Raw genomic sequence first — 20,051 nt, 5'->3', positions numbered from 1 at the left:
CTACTCTCACATTTCTGAGCTTGAGAAGGTTTTGTATTGATTGCCAGTGTTGACACTAGGTAGGCTCTCCAGATAAAGTTATTTGTCAGGTTCCTTTGTATCTGGTGGGCATAGTGTTGTCTGAAGACAGAGAGTGTGAGATAAGCAAGAGCAGAAGGGGAGAATGATGACGAAAATGAGAGAAGAGTCACACAGCTGTGCATGTCACACACCAAGTTGTGTGAGGAGCAGTGGTGCGCTGGTTTTCCTGGAAGCCCACAGGCCCGTTCTGTGGCTATCTGCGGCGCGCTCATGCAGGAGACATGCATGCTTTGCTGACAGCAAAGGACTCCCTAATCAGTCTAATCAAATATGAGAGGAGAGCTTCCTCTCTGCAGGTCTGAAATGAGAGGTGTGAATCTTTTCCCACATGTTTAGACTCGTTTAAGGACAAGGGCCACAGCTCAAGAGCAAAGCTGTTGATATGTAGCATTGCTGTTTACTTCGTTTAAAATAACAGGGGTAAAAATGAAGTTTTGTGTGTGTGTACCTGAAGAGAGGGGCAACGTTAGTGTGGTGCCATGTGAGTCTGTTGCTTCTTCCCCTTTTTTCTTATTGTCTTTCAAGTTGCTTTTGGTTTGCTACTTTGCCACCACTGCCAGCTCACCTGTTTCATATTACTCCACAACTTATTAGTGAGGTACAGAAAAACAGTTTTAGAGAATGGAAGGTCTTCTGTGGGTTCATCAGATGTGAAGATGAGGTCAGTATTAATACCATGCAATTTAAAGCTGAAAAATCTAGAACATTTTGGCCGCAAAGATTTGAGCGGCTGATATGGCTTGGCTCTGTTTATCCAGATATGCCATTCTTAACATTCCTGTCCCTCTGGTCTCATTCAGGTAATGGCATACAGACAGGTAAACACATACCATGTCTCTACAACACTGATGTCCACAAAGTTCTTTCTGGTGCATTTTGTTTGGTGCCTCCAGCCCCCATCCCAAACTCCCAGGTTTACCAAGCCAGGCTGATTTTTTTGCATGTTGTAGTGCCTGTGAATCTCTGCCTTCTAAAAGTAATGTATTCTTTTCTCACCAATTCATTTGCCACACAAATTCTAGAAAAATAATTCTAGAATTTTAGAAAAATCATCTACTGTGTGGTCTTGTGGTCCCTTGCTCACATTCTTACATCCTGCTTCAGGCTTCAAGTGAGAGAGCCAAGCTATACCAACAGCAATAATTTTGACTGACCTTAATGTTATATCTATTAGAATTAAAAATCATGCAGTTATGTCCTGTATATCCATTTTAATTTTTTAAATTATACCACTGACATAATAAATGCTCCAAATCAAAATCTAAATCAAGGAAAGAATCTCAGGGGCTCATCTTTTTTTGTAAGTCAGAGTTAGGTGATTACATTTTGGCAATTACTCAACATAGGTTGAGATTTCTCACATCTTGGCTGTTAGTATCTGTAATTTGCTATTTGAACACATTTGTACAAAGCATTAGGCAGGGCCATTTCTGGAGAAACTTTAAGATTTCAGCTATCATTTAAAAAAAATCTCTGGCTGTGACGAAGTGATACAGAGCTGTGAAAAACATTCCTGAGGCCCATCCGCAAATGTTTAGAGAGCTGACAGAGGGCAAGCAAATTCTCACTGTTTTCCTATAGGGCTCCTCAAGAAATGGAGATGAGACCTCTCTCCCTTGGCTAGCTTGGTGCAGCATCACTAATTCCCTCTCTCCTCACTCAGTTCAGCGAGATGGCTAAACCGGACGAGCGTGGACGGTTTGAGGGACCCAAAGGATGCTGCCGCAGCCCAGCACCCATGAAGTTCCGCAGCAGATCTCAAGGTCAGGACACTACGGCTGCCATCTTTAATCAAGCCAAAAGCACAAGCAGAGTGCGGAGAATTTGTAATGCGTGTGCATTACTTGGATTCTGACCCGAAGTTGTTGTCAAAATTGAAATCGAAACATCCCTTTGGCCAAACAAGATTAAAAAATGTTTCTTGATGTATTTGTTGCCTGACTCAGGCCCGGACATTTCAAAAGTCTTTGAGATAAATGTCACCATTTTGTTGATGTTGACATTGATGTTATTAGGGGGTGGCTGCCGTCTAGAGTCTGTTGGGGAAGATGATGAGCTGGTAGTTGAAAACGGAGAAGCAAGTGACATGCCAGAGAAGCCGGTACGTGGTGGACGTAAACATTCCCTCCCTCAGCAGCTGGACACTGTTGGAGTGCGACAGGTCAGTCAGCTATCCTCAGGCTCCATTTTTACGCTAAGGACTTTTCATCACTAAGGACTATCGATATAGTATTAAGATCTTATACTATATCTTATACTGTCTTGTGCCCATGCTGTCTTATTGCATGTCATGTTTGAAAAAGTTCCGCTAAGTATTCATGGTTCTGAAAGTAATGAAGAGACGCAGAGTCACCTTAAGAGAGCGTTGCCAAGGTCGAAGTCTCCTTTGATGTTTAATTAGGTGGCAGTGGTACATCAAAGACCAGTCTTATCGACCAGTCTCTTACTTTAACACAGACTGTGAGATCATCAAGGATCCACTAATTGCCATAGTTGTCAAGAGCTAATTGAGAGATGGAGATGTTTGCAAAGTGAAATGAACTTAGATTAACCTTTTATTATTTCTGTGATGCTTTTAGCAACCATCCAATTTTGGTGAGAGATTTGTTTTGACTAGGCGGGAGTAATAGATCATCTAGGGCATTCGTTATGGTCTGAATGTGTTCCCTATATGGTCGCACAACTGTAATTATTTTGGGACCCTTTGAGGCTTCATAGATCATGCAAAATGAATTATCAAGGCAATAATCATTCTTAGTGGTTTATCACACTCAAGAATAAATAGCATCTGGTATGATGTCAAGCTTTTTTTCACCAGGATTTCTTTGATAATTTTCTCTAGGAATATCAAATTGTGAAAAAATCGACACGTTCCCTAAGCACTGTTCAAGTGGAGTCTCCATGGCGACTGGCACAGCCATCTATTATCTCCAACATCGTCCTGATGAAAGGACAGGGCAAGGTGAGTGGCCTCTCTGGACAATAGATGCACTGCCAGCACATTATGCTGGCCATCACTTCAGACAGACCTGTGTTGCATAGTCAGGTCATGAGTCATAAATCATAAAGGGTCATATTGTTTAATTTTGCTTATTTGATAAATATGTACGGACTTGGTGGTTATAGCTGGATTTATTAATTCAGGTTTCTTACCACGGTTGTTCAGGAGGCCATCGACATTATCAGCATATGCCAGAAGCAGGTTATAGAACTAAAACTTCATTAATGTCATAAATCCTGGTTCCCCAGTCCCATAGTGAATCTTCTCCCTTCCCTCCTGGCCAGGGCTTGGGTTTCAGCATTGTCGGTGGACAGGATTCAGCACGGGGAAGGATGGGTATATTCGTCAAGACCATTTTCCCCAACGGAGCAGCAGCAGCAGATGGGAGGCTCAAAGAGGGTGAGTGCAGAGGGGTTCCCCTGGACACGAGGGTAAGTGCTGAGGGGTTCCCTTGGACACAAGAGGGTAAGTGCTGAGGGGTTCCCCTGGACACAAGAGGGTAAGTGCTGAGGGGTTCCCCTGGACACAAGAGGGTAAGAGCTGAGGGGTTCCCCTGGACACAAGAGGGTAAGTGCTGAGGGGTTCCCCTGGGTACAAGTGGGTAAGTGCTGAGGGGTTCCCTTGGGTACAAGCTATCAGACTAGCAGTGATTCTATCTTCATAGTTCCTTAAAAAAATCACTCTTTCAACCATTAAATATAGCTCATTAAGTGATCATGATTTGAACAGGTTCCTATTTTTTTTTTTATTTAGGAATGTCTGCCTGAGTAAGATCGTCAGGATGTGTGTTAAACTGTGTAGTGTCTCTGTACGAAATGCTTTGATACTACTACTTCCCATAGTCTTACTGGCAAAAAAATTATGGTGAACTGAGAATTTATGGAAGAATATATGGAAGAGTTTGAGAGCAAGTGGCTCCTTGTCTAAAGGTGTTTTTCATTCAATTTTCATATTTATCTTTTTATCAATGAAAAGCAGTTCAGAACTTTAAGAAGACTGATGCATATCAAGAGAGATTCATATGCATATAGCCATTAAATTAGTGAAGTTTTGAATCCGTTGATTTATGTCATGTCAAAGTCTCTAGTTTCATGACCAGGGATTTAATAATATTTCAGTGCCATTCATTGTGCTCATATACTTTTTAAAATGCTTCCTGGAATCTTGATTATCTGGTATTTTTTACATATGTTTTCCGTCTCTCATTATCTAATTCAGGAGATGAGATTCTAGAAGTGAATGGAGAATCTCTTCAAGGGCTCACACATCAGCAGGCCATTCAGACCTTTAAGGTAAACTGCTCCGTCGGCTCAGCCAGGCAGAAGTCAGATGTGGGGATTTAGGCTTAGGCAACATGCAGATTCTTAAGGTTAAGCCTGCTACTCACAATGGGGTTAAGATGGGTGGGAATCAAATGTCTGGGCCAAAGGGTCTAACTGGAAGACACCCTTAGAAACTCCATGGAATTCTGCAATTGCTCTCAGGGTATTTAATAGATACAACTGTGGGAATAATTTTTTTCTATGTATGTGGCCAGGGCATCTCATTAACAGCACTTTCCTACGGTCAGTATAAAACTAAAACTGTGTATTATATTTCCATTATGCAGTAATATAAAGTGATTGCAGGTTTTCCATGGGGTTTTCTTTTCTGTTTTCCCTTTGCACAGCAACTGAAGAAAGGCGTGGTGACCTTGACGGTGCGTACGCGCCTGCGTAGCCCTAGCTTGACGCCATGCCCAACGCCCACCCTGCTCAGCCGCTCTAGCTCACCCAACTCCAACACCAGCGGCGGTACGCCTGTGCTGCCCAGTTTTGATGATGGAGAGTGTCGGAAGGGCCCAGGCCCCAAGGACCGCATCATTATGGAGGTCACGTTAAATAAAGGTAGCGTCTTTGTCTTTGATTTCTTATCAGTTCTCGGAGCAAAGCTGCTCAGCCAATCAGATTTCTGGTGCAGGTAAAACTGATGTGAAGTTAATTTGAGTTAAATATTGCCAGAGTGAAACCATCTAAGTTTTGCAATGGAAAGTTTCCTGGACTGCCTATTGTGCACGTACGTTCTCGGTTTCAATAAGTGAACCAACCACTTATGTGTGGCACCTGTCACAACAACCAACCAGTCAATACATATGCCTTCACATATTCATGCCAAGTTTTGTTGGAAACAAAAACTCACTGAAATATGCAGAAAAATTGTTTTACTTTCAAGTGATTTATTTTAAGTCTGTCTTTAATGGAATAAACTCACACTTGGGTGGTTATAGCAAAGGAAAACTGCTCTCGCAAACAAATTCTGCTGCCAAAGTATGAACTTTTATTCATGGGGAACTAACTCTGCACTAAATAAATAAATAAGTAAGTAAAAAAATAAGACTTCATAAGCCATTGCTCATTATACAGGCTGTAAGGAAATAAAGTGCTTATCAAATTATTCTCCTCTAGCCCAATTTATAACTTCAGTCATTTTATGGGTTCAGTGGAGAATGTTGCAGCTAACCACTGATTTCAAGGGCTGAACACATGTCGAATTAACATGGTTGCAAATCCTTCGTTTGCCTTCCCTTCATGCTCGGTGGGGATCAGATCAAGTGATTCACTTGGCCACTTAAGAACATTCCATAACAACTGGTAGGCCCTGAAAACTGGCACAGTTGTTTTAGATGTGCGTTTTGAAACATTGCCTTGCATGGGAAGCACTATGCATGCAATTCTGAAGCATTTGTTTGCTTTGGTGCATAGAAGTAACGCGTAAGAACTGCTGTTGTGATTTATGATATCATTATCAAAAGAGTCTGTCAAATTACTTATAGACTGCAGTTTAAATATTCCAGACTGTATTGACTGCTATAATAAAACAGTTCCAGCCCATGTGGGCCCTTTCCTAGAAATAGTATTTACAAATGGTATAGTACAAATAGTATTTGTAATGAAATTATAGTAATTGAATACAAATTGAATAAAAATATACACGTTTTCTTTTCTATATTTATACTTTTGTTTTTGGGTCTGTGTAAATTTGACCAATGCACTGTTAGAGTAAGTGGGTCTAAAACATTGATGGCACAAAGTTGATTTATTGTGGGTGAATCTAAAAAATGTGCTCATCCAATAAGCCACAAAAAGCCACTTCTAGCTGGTGCCTATATTGAATGCAAATGGGAATCTATTATAAAAGTGAAATTTGCATCAGAATTCCTACATGCACATCTCTACCAATATTTAGCTGAATTTTCATAAAATGGTTATTGCTTGACCCTTCACAGTGAAATGTCTTCCTGCTCTAGAGGTTATCAAGAAAACCTCCTGGTCTTGCACTATCTGCACAGCTCCTGTAGCACACCTGGGAGAGCATGATGCTAAAAACACCAAGGTCATGGGTTTGATTCATTGGGAGCACATCTACTGTCATGCTGATAAATATGTAAGGTGTGTGTGTGTGTGTGTGTGTGTGTGTGTGTGTGTGTGTGTTTGTTTGTTTGTTTTTAGAGCCTGGTGTTGGGCTGGGCATTGGTGCCTGCTGTTTAACACTGGAAAACAGTGCTCCTGGGATCTACATTCATAGTCTGGCACCAGGGTCCGTAGCCAAGATGGACAGCAGACTCAGGTCCGTTTGTATTTCCAAAACAAATTCACCTCAGGGTCTGCTAACATGCATCTGATCTTAAGCTGGTTTGCACACAACTGTTCAGTAAATTACTTGCCATCAGGAATTGACAAATTGAGGTATATAGAACATCTTACATAAAATACAATTCTTCCTACTGGCAGCACTATACTAAGGGTTTTTCTGTTTGTCATGTATGATAATTCCATTATGCCTAATACTGTTATGTCTAAACTGTAGTGCAGTTTATTAAGAAAATATTGCTGCTTATCTTATGCTTAGAGGTCGTTAATCTGCATGGCACAGGTCACATTCAGAAGATGCTGCTTCCCTTTGACCTGTTAGCTGAACTCCATCAGTTTTGCTTAATTAAGGAAGGGAGAGGCAGGAATCAGTCCCCATAAGGGAAAAAGTCCTAGTTGTGGAAATTTCTATATTCCCCCTAGAGCCCACAATGTGCTTGTGTGAGTATGCACATGTCTACACATTTAAGAGCATGTCTACATTGGAGTTCATCTTATGTTGTGGGGTGTGTGTGTGTATGTGTGTGTGAGTGTGTATATGTGTGAGTGCGTGTGTGCGTGTGTGTGTGCTGAAGTTGGTGTGCATATCAAGATGAAACATCTCAAAGAATGTTGTTTTGTTTGTTTTTTTTGTTTTTTTTACTTAACAAGAATGCGTCTGGGGTGCCAAGCGGGCATGAATACGCTCTTTATGGGATTAGATAGAGATTTGGGCCTCTGAATGTTGTATCTCTCTGTGAAAGTGTTTGCAGCTGTCCATGGGGGAAGATAAAAGCGCAATACACACATTTAGTCATGTCACCCTTTCCCCACCAGAGGGGCTGAAGGACATTCTAAAATACTGTCATGTCATATTCATCAATGTCAAACCTTTTGTACAGTTTTGAGGTCTTACATTTTTTTATCAGCAGAGGAAAGCTCATGAAGGCAACCTCTATAATTGCGTGTGTTCTCGCATTTGTGTGCATGTGTGTGTGTGTGTGTGTGTGTGTGTTCAGTCGGGGGGACCAGTTGTTGGAGGTAGATTCTGTTAGTCTTCGGCATGCTGCTTTAAGTGAGGCCTATGCTATTCTGAGCGAATGTGGACCTGGCCCAGTTAGCCTCATCATAAGCAGACATCCCAACCCTAAGGCAAGTGTAAATGATGCACACACACACACACACACACACACACACACACACACACACACAGACACACACACTTTTTTTTGTTTTTGTTTATTTATTAATTTATTTTACTCAGCTTTGAAATGTCTAGGCACATAGTTTTATCTTGTCAAGATCTAAATTGACAGGCCATGAAATTTCTGAAAGCGTAGATGGCTAAACCCTCAGAGTTCTACATAACCATCCCCAGATCCTGCATCAGTAGTGCTCTGCTGGACGCCCCCCACTGCCATATGAGCAGCAGGCAATAGCTAACAACGTCATCCACCAATATTAATACTTTAATTATCTCTTAGTATGAATCATTGAGGCCTACCAAAAAGTAAACAACATTAGTTTGCCACAACATTAGTTTGCCTGCGTGCCGGCGGCATGGCCTTTTCACCACCTAGTGAGTGGCGTCGAGGGCCGGCCCATGGTGGCACATGGTGGGAGGGGCTTGCCACTTTGCTCTTGACGCGAAATGGCTGCTAATGCTAATGGAGCATGCACCTGAGACCTACATTAACTCTTACCATGTAACGCAAGGAGGAAAGAAGTCAAGAACCTCTCTCAGGGGTCATTAACCTCTTAAAGACAAAGGTGTGTGTGTTGGGGGGGGGGGGGGGGGCTTGTTTTAAAATTTGCTATGATAATATTTGGATTTGAAAAATTCGTCTCTCATTTTACATTTTACAAGCAAACAAATATACAAAAAAATGTTACTCCTATTAAAGGTCATTAGTCACATTAATCACACATAATAGTAGGAGGACCTGATGATTTCTTTCTTTGTTCCCAGACACTAGGTCACACAAAGATTTACATTTGTGCTCTTCTATCTGCAAAATGTTTGACAGGATGCCACATTAACAGACACTGAAAGTCAAAGCTCAGCTACACCTGAAGGGGAACATGAACTGAGGAATTGTCCCTTATAGTGGACAAAGATACACAAATTGTTATTGTACATGACACCTGACAGCTTGTGGTACTGACATTAACATTAGGTGCATCATGTCATCTGTCGATATGTATCTTCCTGCTATATAATAAGACAAAAGCAACAAATGTCAAAGATGCTATGACATTTCTGTCTGGAGTTGAGTGGTTAATGTCATCCAATGATTCAAATCAAATTATTAGAAAAAAATTGTTTTTATTGTTTTTTAATGAAAGTTCTCAAAGGCATTGAACCCAGTCAAATTTATTTTGCATATAACAATCTGCAGTTACTTCAGGAAATTCCAGACAGGATTCTGCCAAATTAATGTAGAACCTTCTATTAGAAGATTGTCTTAAGGAGCTGAGTGAAATCAGGAAATGGTGTTGAAATCATATGGGTTTGTAAGTGTTCTGTTATATAGTAGTAATAGGAATATATGAAAAAGCCACAACTACCAGTAACACACAATTACAGACACAGAGCAAGAAGCTTTCCAGGCCCCTGTTTAGACATGAGCACTTGTCTCATTAAGTCACTCTTTAATTGATGTTTTGCATTATAAATAGTTTGTGAACTGCCATCTAGTGGCCATAATTCCTTATCAGCTATACTCTTTGGGAAGGGAAGTCTTTAATGTCGTTTGAGACCTACCTCCTTTGGTGTGGTTATTTCGAACCATTTGCCTCCTTAATTTTGATTTGTTTGGGCAGGTGTGAACATGTTATTCAAAGTTGTGTGTACACCAATCAACCACACCTAGACCCAAACCTAGGTGTGGTTGTGGTACGTTGCCAAACAAACTCAGGTGTGGCTTTGTTCAAGTGTGAAAGCAATTCAGAACCAACAAAAGAAGGGCTAAACTTTCTGGACTCTCTGTTTTTGGGAGGTGAAGGAATAACATAGATTGCCCAAGACTGCCAATAGCTTTCTCCAAATGGTTTAATGTGAAAATGTTTGCTAGTAAATTTAAAGTATTCATCCACTCAGTCTATATGATAGCAACCAATCAAAAATGAAACAAAAAAACAAAAAAAGTAGATAATACATAAAAATTATCTAATTGGGAATGTGATTATCCTTTTCAGTTAAACTTTACAATAAAGTTCCAATACTGTCAAAACTTAACAAACATGAACTTCAGCATTACTAAACTGTAAGTACTGCTAACAAAGTTCATTAAAATCTTGCATTTTCCAAGCTCAGGGGACAAGAAGGATTTTTCATTTTGTTACCAATAAACCTTGTATAATTTAGTAATGCTGCCTATTATAGTTCATTCACCAGTAGGCAGCATTGTAGAGTACTGATACAGGTCTTAAATCACTTTCTTAGCGTTACTTGCAGATTTTTACTGCTGAAGGTAATGTGTTGTTAATGTTACCTAGTGAACATTACTAATCTTACTATGTTGGTTAGCCACTCACTAGAACCAATTCCATTTCCCATTCATTAATTTGTAGGCCTAACCTAACGTATCTTTAGCGTTATAGCACTTCACCCTCTACTACTTGCAGAGGACTTGTGATACAGACCATAATTGTGCTGTCCAAGCCTGCTGTTGGGGAAGGCACCAGAATTCAGTGTGTCTTCTGATCGCAAGAATCATGTTCATAATGAAACCTCTCCTTCTGATCTTTGATACAAACCCCAAAGGAATATCACACTTGAAAATATGTTGAACTTAAAGAAGATTGTGGTCACTTTGCACCACACATTTCATTCTTGCTTTTTGGCTGCTACATAACATATTTAGTTTTCATTTGGTAGTGTAAACCCCATTTGTACGTTACCAAAACTGTAATACTGCTGATTCATCAAGCAAACTAAGTCTAAAAACCCATCAGCGTTTATATGAAAATAAGTTAAAACAAAACATTCTGCAGTCACATTAGTGACATTTTTTTAATTTAGTCTCAGATCTTCACTTTCAAGGCCTAAGAACCAGTAGACTCATAATCCTATCTAAGTTTTGGTGTGTGTGTTTGTCAGGTGTCAGAGCAGGAGATGGATGAGCTCATCACTCGCTCTACTCACAGAGATAGTATGGTCAGCCATACCTCCCACACTCTGGGTAAGCTGCTCCTTATACTTGTTCCTAAATAACCAAGAATAGCCTTGGTACACTAAAAATGGAATTGCAGTAGAAACTCTGAAATGCTCGCATTCTCATCAAATTACCCTTTAGTTTGTGGAACTGACTTAATAGCTAGTGTTGCCTTGCTGAGCTCCTTTCATCATTCATTACTTACTGTGGAAATTCGGTTTTAAAAGATCTCATCAGTCATCATGCTCTTACGACTGAATTGCCTATCAGAGGTGTTTGACTGTTTATCATTTCTCTTATGGACCAACAGCTTGATAGTTACTATAAATTTCAAATACAAACTTATGTCGTACTGTATTTTGTTGGACAGTTTTGTAGCTCACACCTGACTGTAACCATAAACAACATGGCCAACTTGTAGCTCGTTACCATGTGCTTTTTCTGCAGGCCTTCTGACCAAGAGCCCCTCTCCCACAGTGAGGACCAGGCAGGCTGAGGGCAACCAGGCTCTCAGCTGGACTATGAAGAGGTTCTTAGAGCCTGCCAGCCGGGTAAAGCACCAGCATACACTTTAACACCATGAGGTCATAGCTGGCTGAAATGTTTCTGGGGCAAGTTGGGTATTCTGAGTATTAATATTTCTACAAATATATCTCTGCAAAAGAAGGCAGCACATATGAGGAATTTTTAATTTTTGCATTGACCTTTGGTGGTTTTCTTCAGGTGTGAAGGAAGCTTCATATTAAGTAACCTTTCAAAAAAGACCAATAATAAGTAAAGCTTTAACACCATGTCTTTTCAGTGGATTAGTAGAACTTAGATTAAGTACAGTATCCAAATTATCAATGCAACGTCCTCACTCATTGCTAATATAAAATATTAATGAAATTATTTTCTAAAATTCTTTAGTGTCAGTGCCTGAGTACAAAACAGTAGCCATATAGCCTTTATTTTGCCACCTTTCCATCAACAGCAAGGTTCCCTGAGCTCTGAGGCTGAGCTCTCCCAGTACTTCTCCCATGATGTGCACAGCCAGTCTTCCCTCTCAGAAACCATGGCGATGGGCTCCAGTGACGATGACATGCATCACAACACCAGGAGCTGCAATACTTCACTGGATGAGCAAGCAGCACCCCATTCACACTGTAAGCTCAGAAACCTTCTCTATCACTACTGTAAAGTGGCTCTACTGTTAAGTAATTCCACTGAAGGTCTTTGCTTTCTCTCTGTGTCTACAGTTTATAAAGAAAGCCCCTGTGCCGATGGTAGCCCTTCATGTGCAGACCGCTGTGGTAAACCTTCCTGCCCCGTGAGCAGCAGCACGGACACAGCCCAACAGGCCAGCATGTGCAGCAGCCCCAGCTCTGTCTGCAGCCCCCTCCTCCGGCAGCGGCGGGTCATATGCTACGAGGACGAGCCCAGCGACGAGGAGCTCGTCCCTGACGAAGACACGGGGCCTTTCCGACGACTCCAGCATGCCAAACAGGACAGTGCCCGCCTCCAGGAAGAAGATTCGGGCATCATCTTAGCCACCTCATCGGTGGAAGTAGATGACGAGAGCCAGGATGGCAGCGAGGGGCAGATGCCCGCAACTCCGCTCTTTGGCAGCTCTCTAGAGCTGGAGGAAACGCCAAGCGAGCCTTCCGGCGCCGACTCACCCTACATGCCTATCCGCAGCTCTGAGCACAATGCCGCAGGGGGTGGAGCCAACTTGGGAGTAAAGAAGGAGCCATATCGTGACGGGCAGGAGTCAAAGCGCTCACCCAAGCTGGAACACAAAGCTGTGACGCGTGTCAAGAGCATGATGAGCACCGAGTGCCCCAGCCTGCCACAGAGGCCCAAAGGCGAGGAATCCTCTCCAAACACGGCTGCTTCTGCTCATTCCAGCCAGGGCAGGGCGTGGGCCCCAGGGAAAGCCCAACACCACTGCAGGAGAGGAGAGCCCAGTGAGTTGGCGGGGATCTGTACAATTGAGACTGTGGTTCTGATGCGCAGCGAGGCCGAGTCCTTTGGGCTAGATCTGGAGATCAAGTCATCACCTCTGAAGATACTGATCACTGGACTGAGGCCAGGGGGTGCCGCTGAGAGGGTAAGTACCCTTGTGTGCTTGTCATGTTACGGCCCCTCTCCCCAAACGTCTTCCTGTGTGTGCGTGTGTGTTCGTCTGCATGACCACGCCCTCCTTGTGTTTCACACCTGCTCCTTGTTGTGTGTCGTTAGTGTGTATGTATATAAGTCCTTTGTCTACATGCTAGTTTTGTCGTTGTTTGAACCAGGTTAGCTTGCTAACCACGTCTTTGTCTATGTTTATAATAAAACGTTTCGGTGTGTCATACACGGCTCGTCCCCGCATCCTGCTTTGCCTCCGAACGTCACAGAAACAACGACCGTCAAAGGATGCCGGGAAAAAGGAAAGGGAAGAAGGGGAGTAAGCGCAAGCCCTTAGCTCATGCAGGGAGGCATCCCGTGTTCTTGGGTACCCTCCAGACTCCCGCAGTAGGGGAGCGTGGTCCCAGTGTGGAAGCGAGAGAGTCCCACGAGGCTACGTCCGACAATCTAGACTGGTACAACGACTTCCAGTCCTCCGAATCAGACGACATGGACTATGGACCTTTCGGAGGGCTACGCAGGTGATGGAGAGAGGAGGGGGTCCTATTACCCTTACGCGGACCAGCAGGAGTACTATGCTCTCATCTTACAGGAGTAAGATGAGAGTGAGCGCCAAACGGACACCGATCTCCGATGGGAATACACAGACGTCAGCTCCCGATCTGGCTCAGAGGTCGATCAGAAGGAGAATCTGGTGTTGGAGGTGGAGGAGGCTCTCCATTGGGATTCTCCTTCTGATATGGACACAGTGTTGGCGGACTCTGAATGCGAAGAGCCTCCAGCACCCAAGGTGCCACCTAAGGCACCGCCCAGGAGACTCCGCTCCAAAACAAGCAGGCGGCCCAAGGGGGCTTGTCATGGGGTATTGTCCTTGAGGAGGACACTCCCTCAGCAAAGGATCGCAGCCCCAAAGCTCAAGCGCCTAAGCCGAATCCATGCAAAGGCAAGAAGGCGGCATCACCGGTGCCCGCTCCCGAGATGGGCCAGTCGGCTAAGGCATCTCCGGAGGCACGCGCGCCAAAGCCTGAGCAGCCACCCCCACACACGTCGGCGAAAAGGCATCCTGTCCAGCCGGGGCGGACGCCGACCCTGCCAACGATTGGGGGCGTGGTTGGCGCCCCTGCTGCCTTCCCTGGACTGATTAGCAGCCATTTGTGTAATCCTGTTGTTGTACCAGTCCCGATCACTGTGTCTATCCCTGTCTTGGTCACAGTACCTGTTGCCTTGTCTCCCTTCATGTCAGTGCCTGTTCCGGTCAGTGCGTCTATCCCTGTGTCTGTTGTTGTCCTAGTCCTGGTGTTTCCCCCCGCGCTCCTGCTCGCGCTGGCCCATGGCGGACTGCCCGGTCCTCTGGCCTTGCCGTTTGGCGTTGATCTCGGGTCTGCAGCCCGTTAGGCTGGCGCGCCGGGAGTCGCGCCCTTGAAGGGGGGCTCTGTCACGTTACGGCCCTTCTCCCCAAACGTCTTCCCGTGTGAGCGTGTGTGTTCGTCTGCGTGACCACGCCCTCCTTGTGTTTCACACCTGCTGCTTGTTGTGTGTCGTTAGTGTGTATGTATATAAGTCCTTTGTCTACCACGTCTTTGTCTACCACGTCTTTGTCTATGTTTATAATAAAACGTTTCAGTGTGTCATACACGGCTCGTCTCCCCGCATCCTGCTTTGCCTCCGAACGTCACAGTGCTATTTTACTGTCTTTATACTACTTTATAAAGGGCTCGTGACTATGCTATGCTAATTTAATTTAATATTCTGAATATTTGCAATTTGGAATAAATTATTCTGAATCCGTCACTTTATTACAACATAACACAAACTCACTTTATTAAAACATAGCAAAACTATAGTAAAAAGTAAACCACAATTACCAGTATTCCTATTAATTCCTGTTAACATTCCTATTAAAATTCACTCTTGTGGCAGTATTTCATCTGACACGGTTCTCTCTTTATTTCATCTCTCTCTCCCTCACTTTTGCTCTCGCTCTGTCTTGTTTCCCACCATTAGGAAGCCAGGGGGAAAATGAGTGTAGGTGATGAAATCGTAGCAATCGGTGACACCCCTGTGTGCACCTCATCCTATCAGGAAATCTGTGATCTCATGCATGACCTGCCAGTCAGTTTGACCTTAGAGATTAAGAAGCCAGTCTCAGGTAAGTGGGTGTTTTATGTCAGCAATGCTTTTGTCCTTTAAAGTTGGATCACTGCTCTCAAATTGGAACATTGGCAACACATTTGCTATTTTATTTATAACACCATAATAGTGTCATAGCTACCTAAAAGAGTTCTTGGCTCTATAATGCAGTAGCCAAGCTCATTTACCCAAGAAATCTTTGATCAAGGGCACATATTAATTTCAGAGATTAATATGAACAGCAGCTGCTGTTAAAGTTTATGTGTAGTCTCACACAGCTATAGATGACTGTATTATCCACCCTCTTTAAGAGACTGTGGTATATTTTAAGAAATTTCTGCACATACTATTAAGTATGTGCCCATTACAGTCTGCGTCGCCACTGTAACTGTAATAAAGAGAACAGTCTGTCTTTCCCCATGGTACTTTAAAGATGTAGGAACACACCAGGCTTACCCTTGCTGGCAGTACCCCTCTCCACCTCAAACGGAACAGCAATCAGCTGGCTTTGTATCAATGGTGACTACTGATTAATGTACTACCCTAGTGACCATAGAGTCCCGGTGTCTACTCAGTGTGTGTTAATCTGGGCATAGTATGTAGATTTAGAGTTATTACTGTGAGTATTTTAAGCATAAGAGTGTCATTTGCAAAGCAAGTAAGAATCATTTGTGTTAATAATATGTATGTCTAATAAGTAATCTGTCCTTGGTTTTATACTCACAGCAATGACTTTTAACAAAGTAACACTAATTACCCTAGAATGGTAATTTGTCTGTCTGTGCTTGACTGTAGTAGGACCTGTTGTTTGTATGTATACTTATTACATACATTGTCCATCAAATATATTGATAACTCATGCATATGCATTAATGCATATATGGTAGTGCATGCTGAAATGTTATACATTTGACATTACAATAGAAAGTCAGTGTGATCATTACAATTGTTTGAATACCATGATGATGAATACATGATTTTTAAAGATATTCAGTGGAATTTCTTTACTTAAACTACTGCCTATATTGAGAATAGACTTGCTTTATGATGTGATACCTACAAAAGTATTCTGGAACGGGAGGTGAACCCTTTTTAAAACCCATCCTTATTTTTCAAGCAAAATTGGAAAGTTCCATGAAGTAGATGATACAATGTAACAATGGAAAAATTACCTCCAGTTCAAATTTATTTTTGACATCATATGAAGCAATACAAATTTTTATCCACTTGGCTTTGTATTGGCTTTGTCATAAAGTCATTTGATTTCACAGCATATTCTCAGAGTTAGTATTACTGTTCCTAGAGTAGGTACAGGGGATTAAATTAGAGACAAGCATTGTGTATGGGAGTTTAATACGCCTATGAGTTACGGGTCCAGATGTGCTTTTAATTGTCAAAATGTCAAGCTATGATGTAGATTGCAGGAGCTCTGGTATAATTTGAAGCAACATGTAAATTGATATATAAGTCTGGATTTCTGATTTCTGGATAATGGGTAAAAATTGTCCCAGTTTTTCAGTGGAATGTTGATTAATAATAGGCAGTGCGTCAGTCTATGTCTAAATTGTGAAATTAGTTTAGAGAGATACAGTACTTTCAGACAGTCTTTACTAGAGCATTATATAATTTATATAGCATATTTACAATGTTGATGATCTTAAACTGTACATAAATGTGTTGTATTTTGTCTAATCCAATCCATTTGTTTTAATTTTTGTAGCTGTAGATCGACTCTCCAGTCTGACTCTCCAGTCTTCTGGCTGTGAACAGTTGACAAAGGTGGATGAATCTAGAGCTATTCTTGAGAAAATCAGCAATACTGAGGTTGCAAACATAGGGAGTTCCTTCCCAGAGCCAAACTCAAAACAGGTGAAAACAAGCCACACCAATGAGGTACCTGTCACTAATATTGATGATATAGTAGCTGAACTAAACTCAGGGGAAAACACTGTCACCTCAGCAGAAACTGTTCCCAATGTCAAAGAGACAGCTGCATGTGTAGCAGAGACCAGGAGCTCTGAACCCAAGCAGAGTCCAACTGCCATATCAGTCCAACCCCAAATTTTGGCTTTTCCTGTCTTAGATTCAGAAAACAGAGGTTGCCTTATGCAAGTAGGGAAAGCGTTTCTAAACAGTTACTCCAGAAACTTCAGTCAGCTCCCAAATGAAGCCGCAGCTCTTTCTGTGAAAGAGTGTGGAGTGAAACCAAGCATGTACGACATGTTGCATGATAGTGACTCTGAGAGTGACTCAGCCACTGACGGTGCTGTGAAAACAGAGAAGCCACAGGATCACTGCCAAAATCCCCAGGATACTGATTCAGAAGAGGAAATCGAGCTATGTTACAGCACACTCACTCAGCTTGATTTGAATCAAGTAAAGGCTGATTCTCTCTCAGGCACCCAGACTGATAAAGAGGTGAGCACTCATGAAGTTCTTCAGACAGCATCTTCCTCCCCCTTGCAGGACATTGATTCAGAGACAGCAAACCTTTCTGCGTCCCTCACAGTGTCTCAGAGTCTGTCCTGTCCCCAGTCCCCACATCCAGAGTCTGTTTTTAATGGGGACATTGAACAAGTTCCCAAAAAAGAGGAGACTGTGTGTGTGACTGAGAGAACGCCGGCAAGCTCAGAGCCACTGGACCATAAAACTGATGAGAAATGTGAAATGGCTTTGGCACCTGTCACAACAACCCAGGTACCACCAGGTGTCAGTAGTGCTCCCGATGCTCAGAATAACCACCACATGAGTCAAGAAAGAAACTCTAAGATGCATTCAAATGTGTTATTGATCTCAGATGCCTCCACTGTTGTGGAGCCCAAGGCTATAAATCACAACTATGGAAGTGAGAAAAGCTCCAGTACTCTGACTACGAAAGAGAAAGAGAGAGAAAAAGCATACTCTAGTCTTCTTTCTCAGGGTCAGATTAAATGCACCACTAACTCTCTTAGAACTTTGGAACCCAAGGCCCTACACGATAACCCTGTCTCACCTCTTCTAAATAGCAGGTTTAAACAGAATGAAAAGTCAACTACCTCTAGCAAACTTAAAGGTTTAAGTATAAAAATTAAATGCAAAGGCCAGGAGCAGCCAGTGTGCTGGTCGGCAAAGTCTGAAAGTCCACTGGCAAAAAAAGACAATTGTTCCCCCATTCAGTCCCCTAGACCAGTGGACAGAAAAATCACCCCAACAAGCAGTCCAAAAATGAGCAGATCCCTGGAGAAGAGTAGTGCTTCCTTAAAAACAAATGACCAAAGCCAAGGAAGGAGTGCTTCAAATGTCTCCAGCACCTTAAAAAACAATGACAGTCTAAAGGCAGAACATAATTCTGAAATGCAGGAAGGGAGTTCTTGCACAAAGAAAAATGAGCTAACATCTAAATGTGAGACTACCACCACTACACAAAGGACCTTCATTGAGGTGCGGCTTTCATCATGTTCCTCCCCATCCTCATCTTCATCCACACCAGTTCTGGCACGCAAGGAAATTTCAAATAGTGTTTATTCAAGCCAAATTCAAGGAAGTTCTTTAGTGCTCAAAGACCCAGAAGACCAAACACAAAAACTTTACTGTGGATCTCATATCATATCATTAGAGTCTTCTGGGTTTAGACCAGAGCAAAATAATTCTATTGGAAGTCCAGCTGAATCTGCTGATAATGTAAATCACAGTGTGTGCAAAGCAGACAGTTGTCTCAGGAGCAGAAGCATTGCAGAGACTACTTTTAGTCTTAAACCAGGCAAATCTAAACTTTACCTCAGGACACTGGACCGCAGGAGCTCCACATATACCAGTGGCACCCTTGACCCTAACCCCTTTTCTGTTCGACAAAGAATCAAGTCCTTTGAGAACTTGGCAAGTTTTGATCGGCCAGTTGTAAGGTGCATAGACATACGATCTTATGCCACTAGTTCTAAAACTCCTCTTAACAGGAGGTTGTCTGGTTACATGGACTCCATCAACACCCAATCCAGTGATTGTTGCTTCTTGAGAAGGAGCTTTAGCTCTTGTATAGACAGTTTAAACTTAGGCCCCTCTTCAACTCTGCAGCCACAGAATTCCTCTTTGAATGTGATTCTGAACAACTTTGATCCAGCAACTTCAACTGGAACCTCTGGGCCACTCATAAAGGAGACCACAAACACTGAGAATGCTATACCTCAGTCCACTCCTGTACCACACACTCCAGCAGTGCTGCGATCCCGGAATGCACGTGCCCGTGGGGGGTTGTCACGCTTAAAACTGCGGGAACTTAGGGCTCTTAGCATGCCTGAACTGGACAAACTAAGCCCAGAGGATTTCTCACGTGACCCTGGCAATGTCATTTTCAAGACAGAGCTTGAAATCCATCCTGCAAGGCCCAAAGATTTGCCATCAGACAACCTTCAGGGCACTGTGGTGACCACAGTCAGAATGACAGCCTCTGAAACACCTGTCACTATTAGCAATGGTGGTCACCCCTACGAGCAAATCATAAAGTGTTCAAGTTGGTCAATAAGGTGAGTGGCATTGAGCTATTTTACACTTATTATTATTGAATATCACAGAAAGCTTTGTAATGCATATACTGGTTGAGGTATAGTGTTGTGTGCATTTGTTTGTATGTATGCGTGAGTGTATGTGATATGTATGTGTGATAGTATGTATACTCGTGTATTTTTGGGTTGCATGTGTAAAAATGGCATGCACCAATATGAAAACTCTGGGTTAAGGCTAATATTGAATAACTGTTAGTGAAATGGCATCACATCTTACAATTAAAGAGAAAATAACATCACAAATGTCTGTTAAAATTAGTTAAAAGGCAAATTTTTAAAAATCCACATTAATTCTGCCACTGTTTGGAATCACTGTTTCTGTTTGGAATCCTCTACACTATTGTTTTGCTTCTTTGTCTAAGACCAGCTTTTCTGTTTTGTAACAGCTGTTCAGTTTATTATGTCATGCTACATAGGAATAATTTTC

The 20,051-nt window shown here is 42.5% G+C and overlaps 1 protein-coding gene across 8 annotated transcripts in view; it reads left to right on the top strand.

The window, feature by feature from the left end:
• The window catches only part of pdzd2 (PDZ domain containing 2), a 65,162-nt gene that overhangs the window by 41,376 nt on the left and 3,735 nt on the right, over nt 1-20,051 (top strand). For 7 of the 8 annotated variants that reach the window (XM_081714142.1, XM_081714143.1, XM_081714141.1 and 4 more), the window contains 14 exons: nt 1,745-1,844; nt 2,097-2,242; nt 2,924-3,043; nt 3,367-3,481; nt 4,301-4,374; nt 4,752-4,968; nt 6,571-6,688; nt 7,710-7,842; nt 10,793-10,874; nt 11,295-11,398; nt 11,821-11,992; nt 12,086-12,936; nt 14,961-15,105; nt 16,807-19,585. In XM_081714142.1, the coding sequence (XP_081570268.1) occupies nt 1,745-1,844; nt 2,097-2,242; nt 2,924-3,043; nt 3,367-3,481; nt 4,301-4,374; nt 4,752-4,968; nt 6,571-6,688; nt 7,710-7,842; nt 10,793-10,874; nt 11,295-11,398; nt 11,821-11,992; nt 12,086-12,936; nt 14,961-15,105; nt 16,807-19,585 (5,156 nt within the window). The remainder of the gene's footprint in view (nt 1-1,744; nt 1,845-2,096; nt 2,243-2,923; nt 3,044-3,366; nt 3,482-4,300; nt 4,375-4,751; nt 4,969-6,570; nt 6,689-7,709; nt 7,843-10,792; nt 10,875-11,294; nt 11,399-11,820; nt 11,993-12,085; nt 12,937-14,960; nt 15,106-16,806; nt 19,586-20,051) is intronic. The other variant, XM_081714147.1, reaches the window with a different exon arrangement.

This window comes from Electrophorus electricus, chromosome 5 (genome assembly GCF_041902795.1).
Source record: "Electrophorus electricus isolate QZ-2024a chromosome 5, ASM4190279v1, whole genome shotgun sequence".
Taxonomy (NCBI): domain Eukaryota; kingdom Metazoa; phylum Chordata; class Actinopteri; order Gymnotiformes; family Gymnotidae; genus Electrophorus; species Electrophorus electricus.
This window is presented reverse-complemented; position numbering and strand designations above follow the sequence as displayed.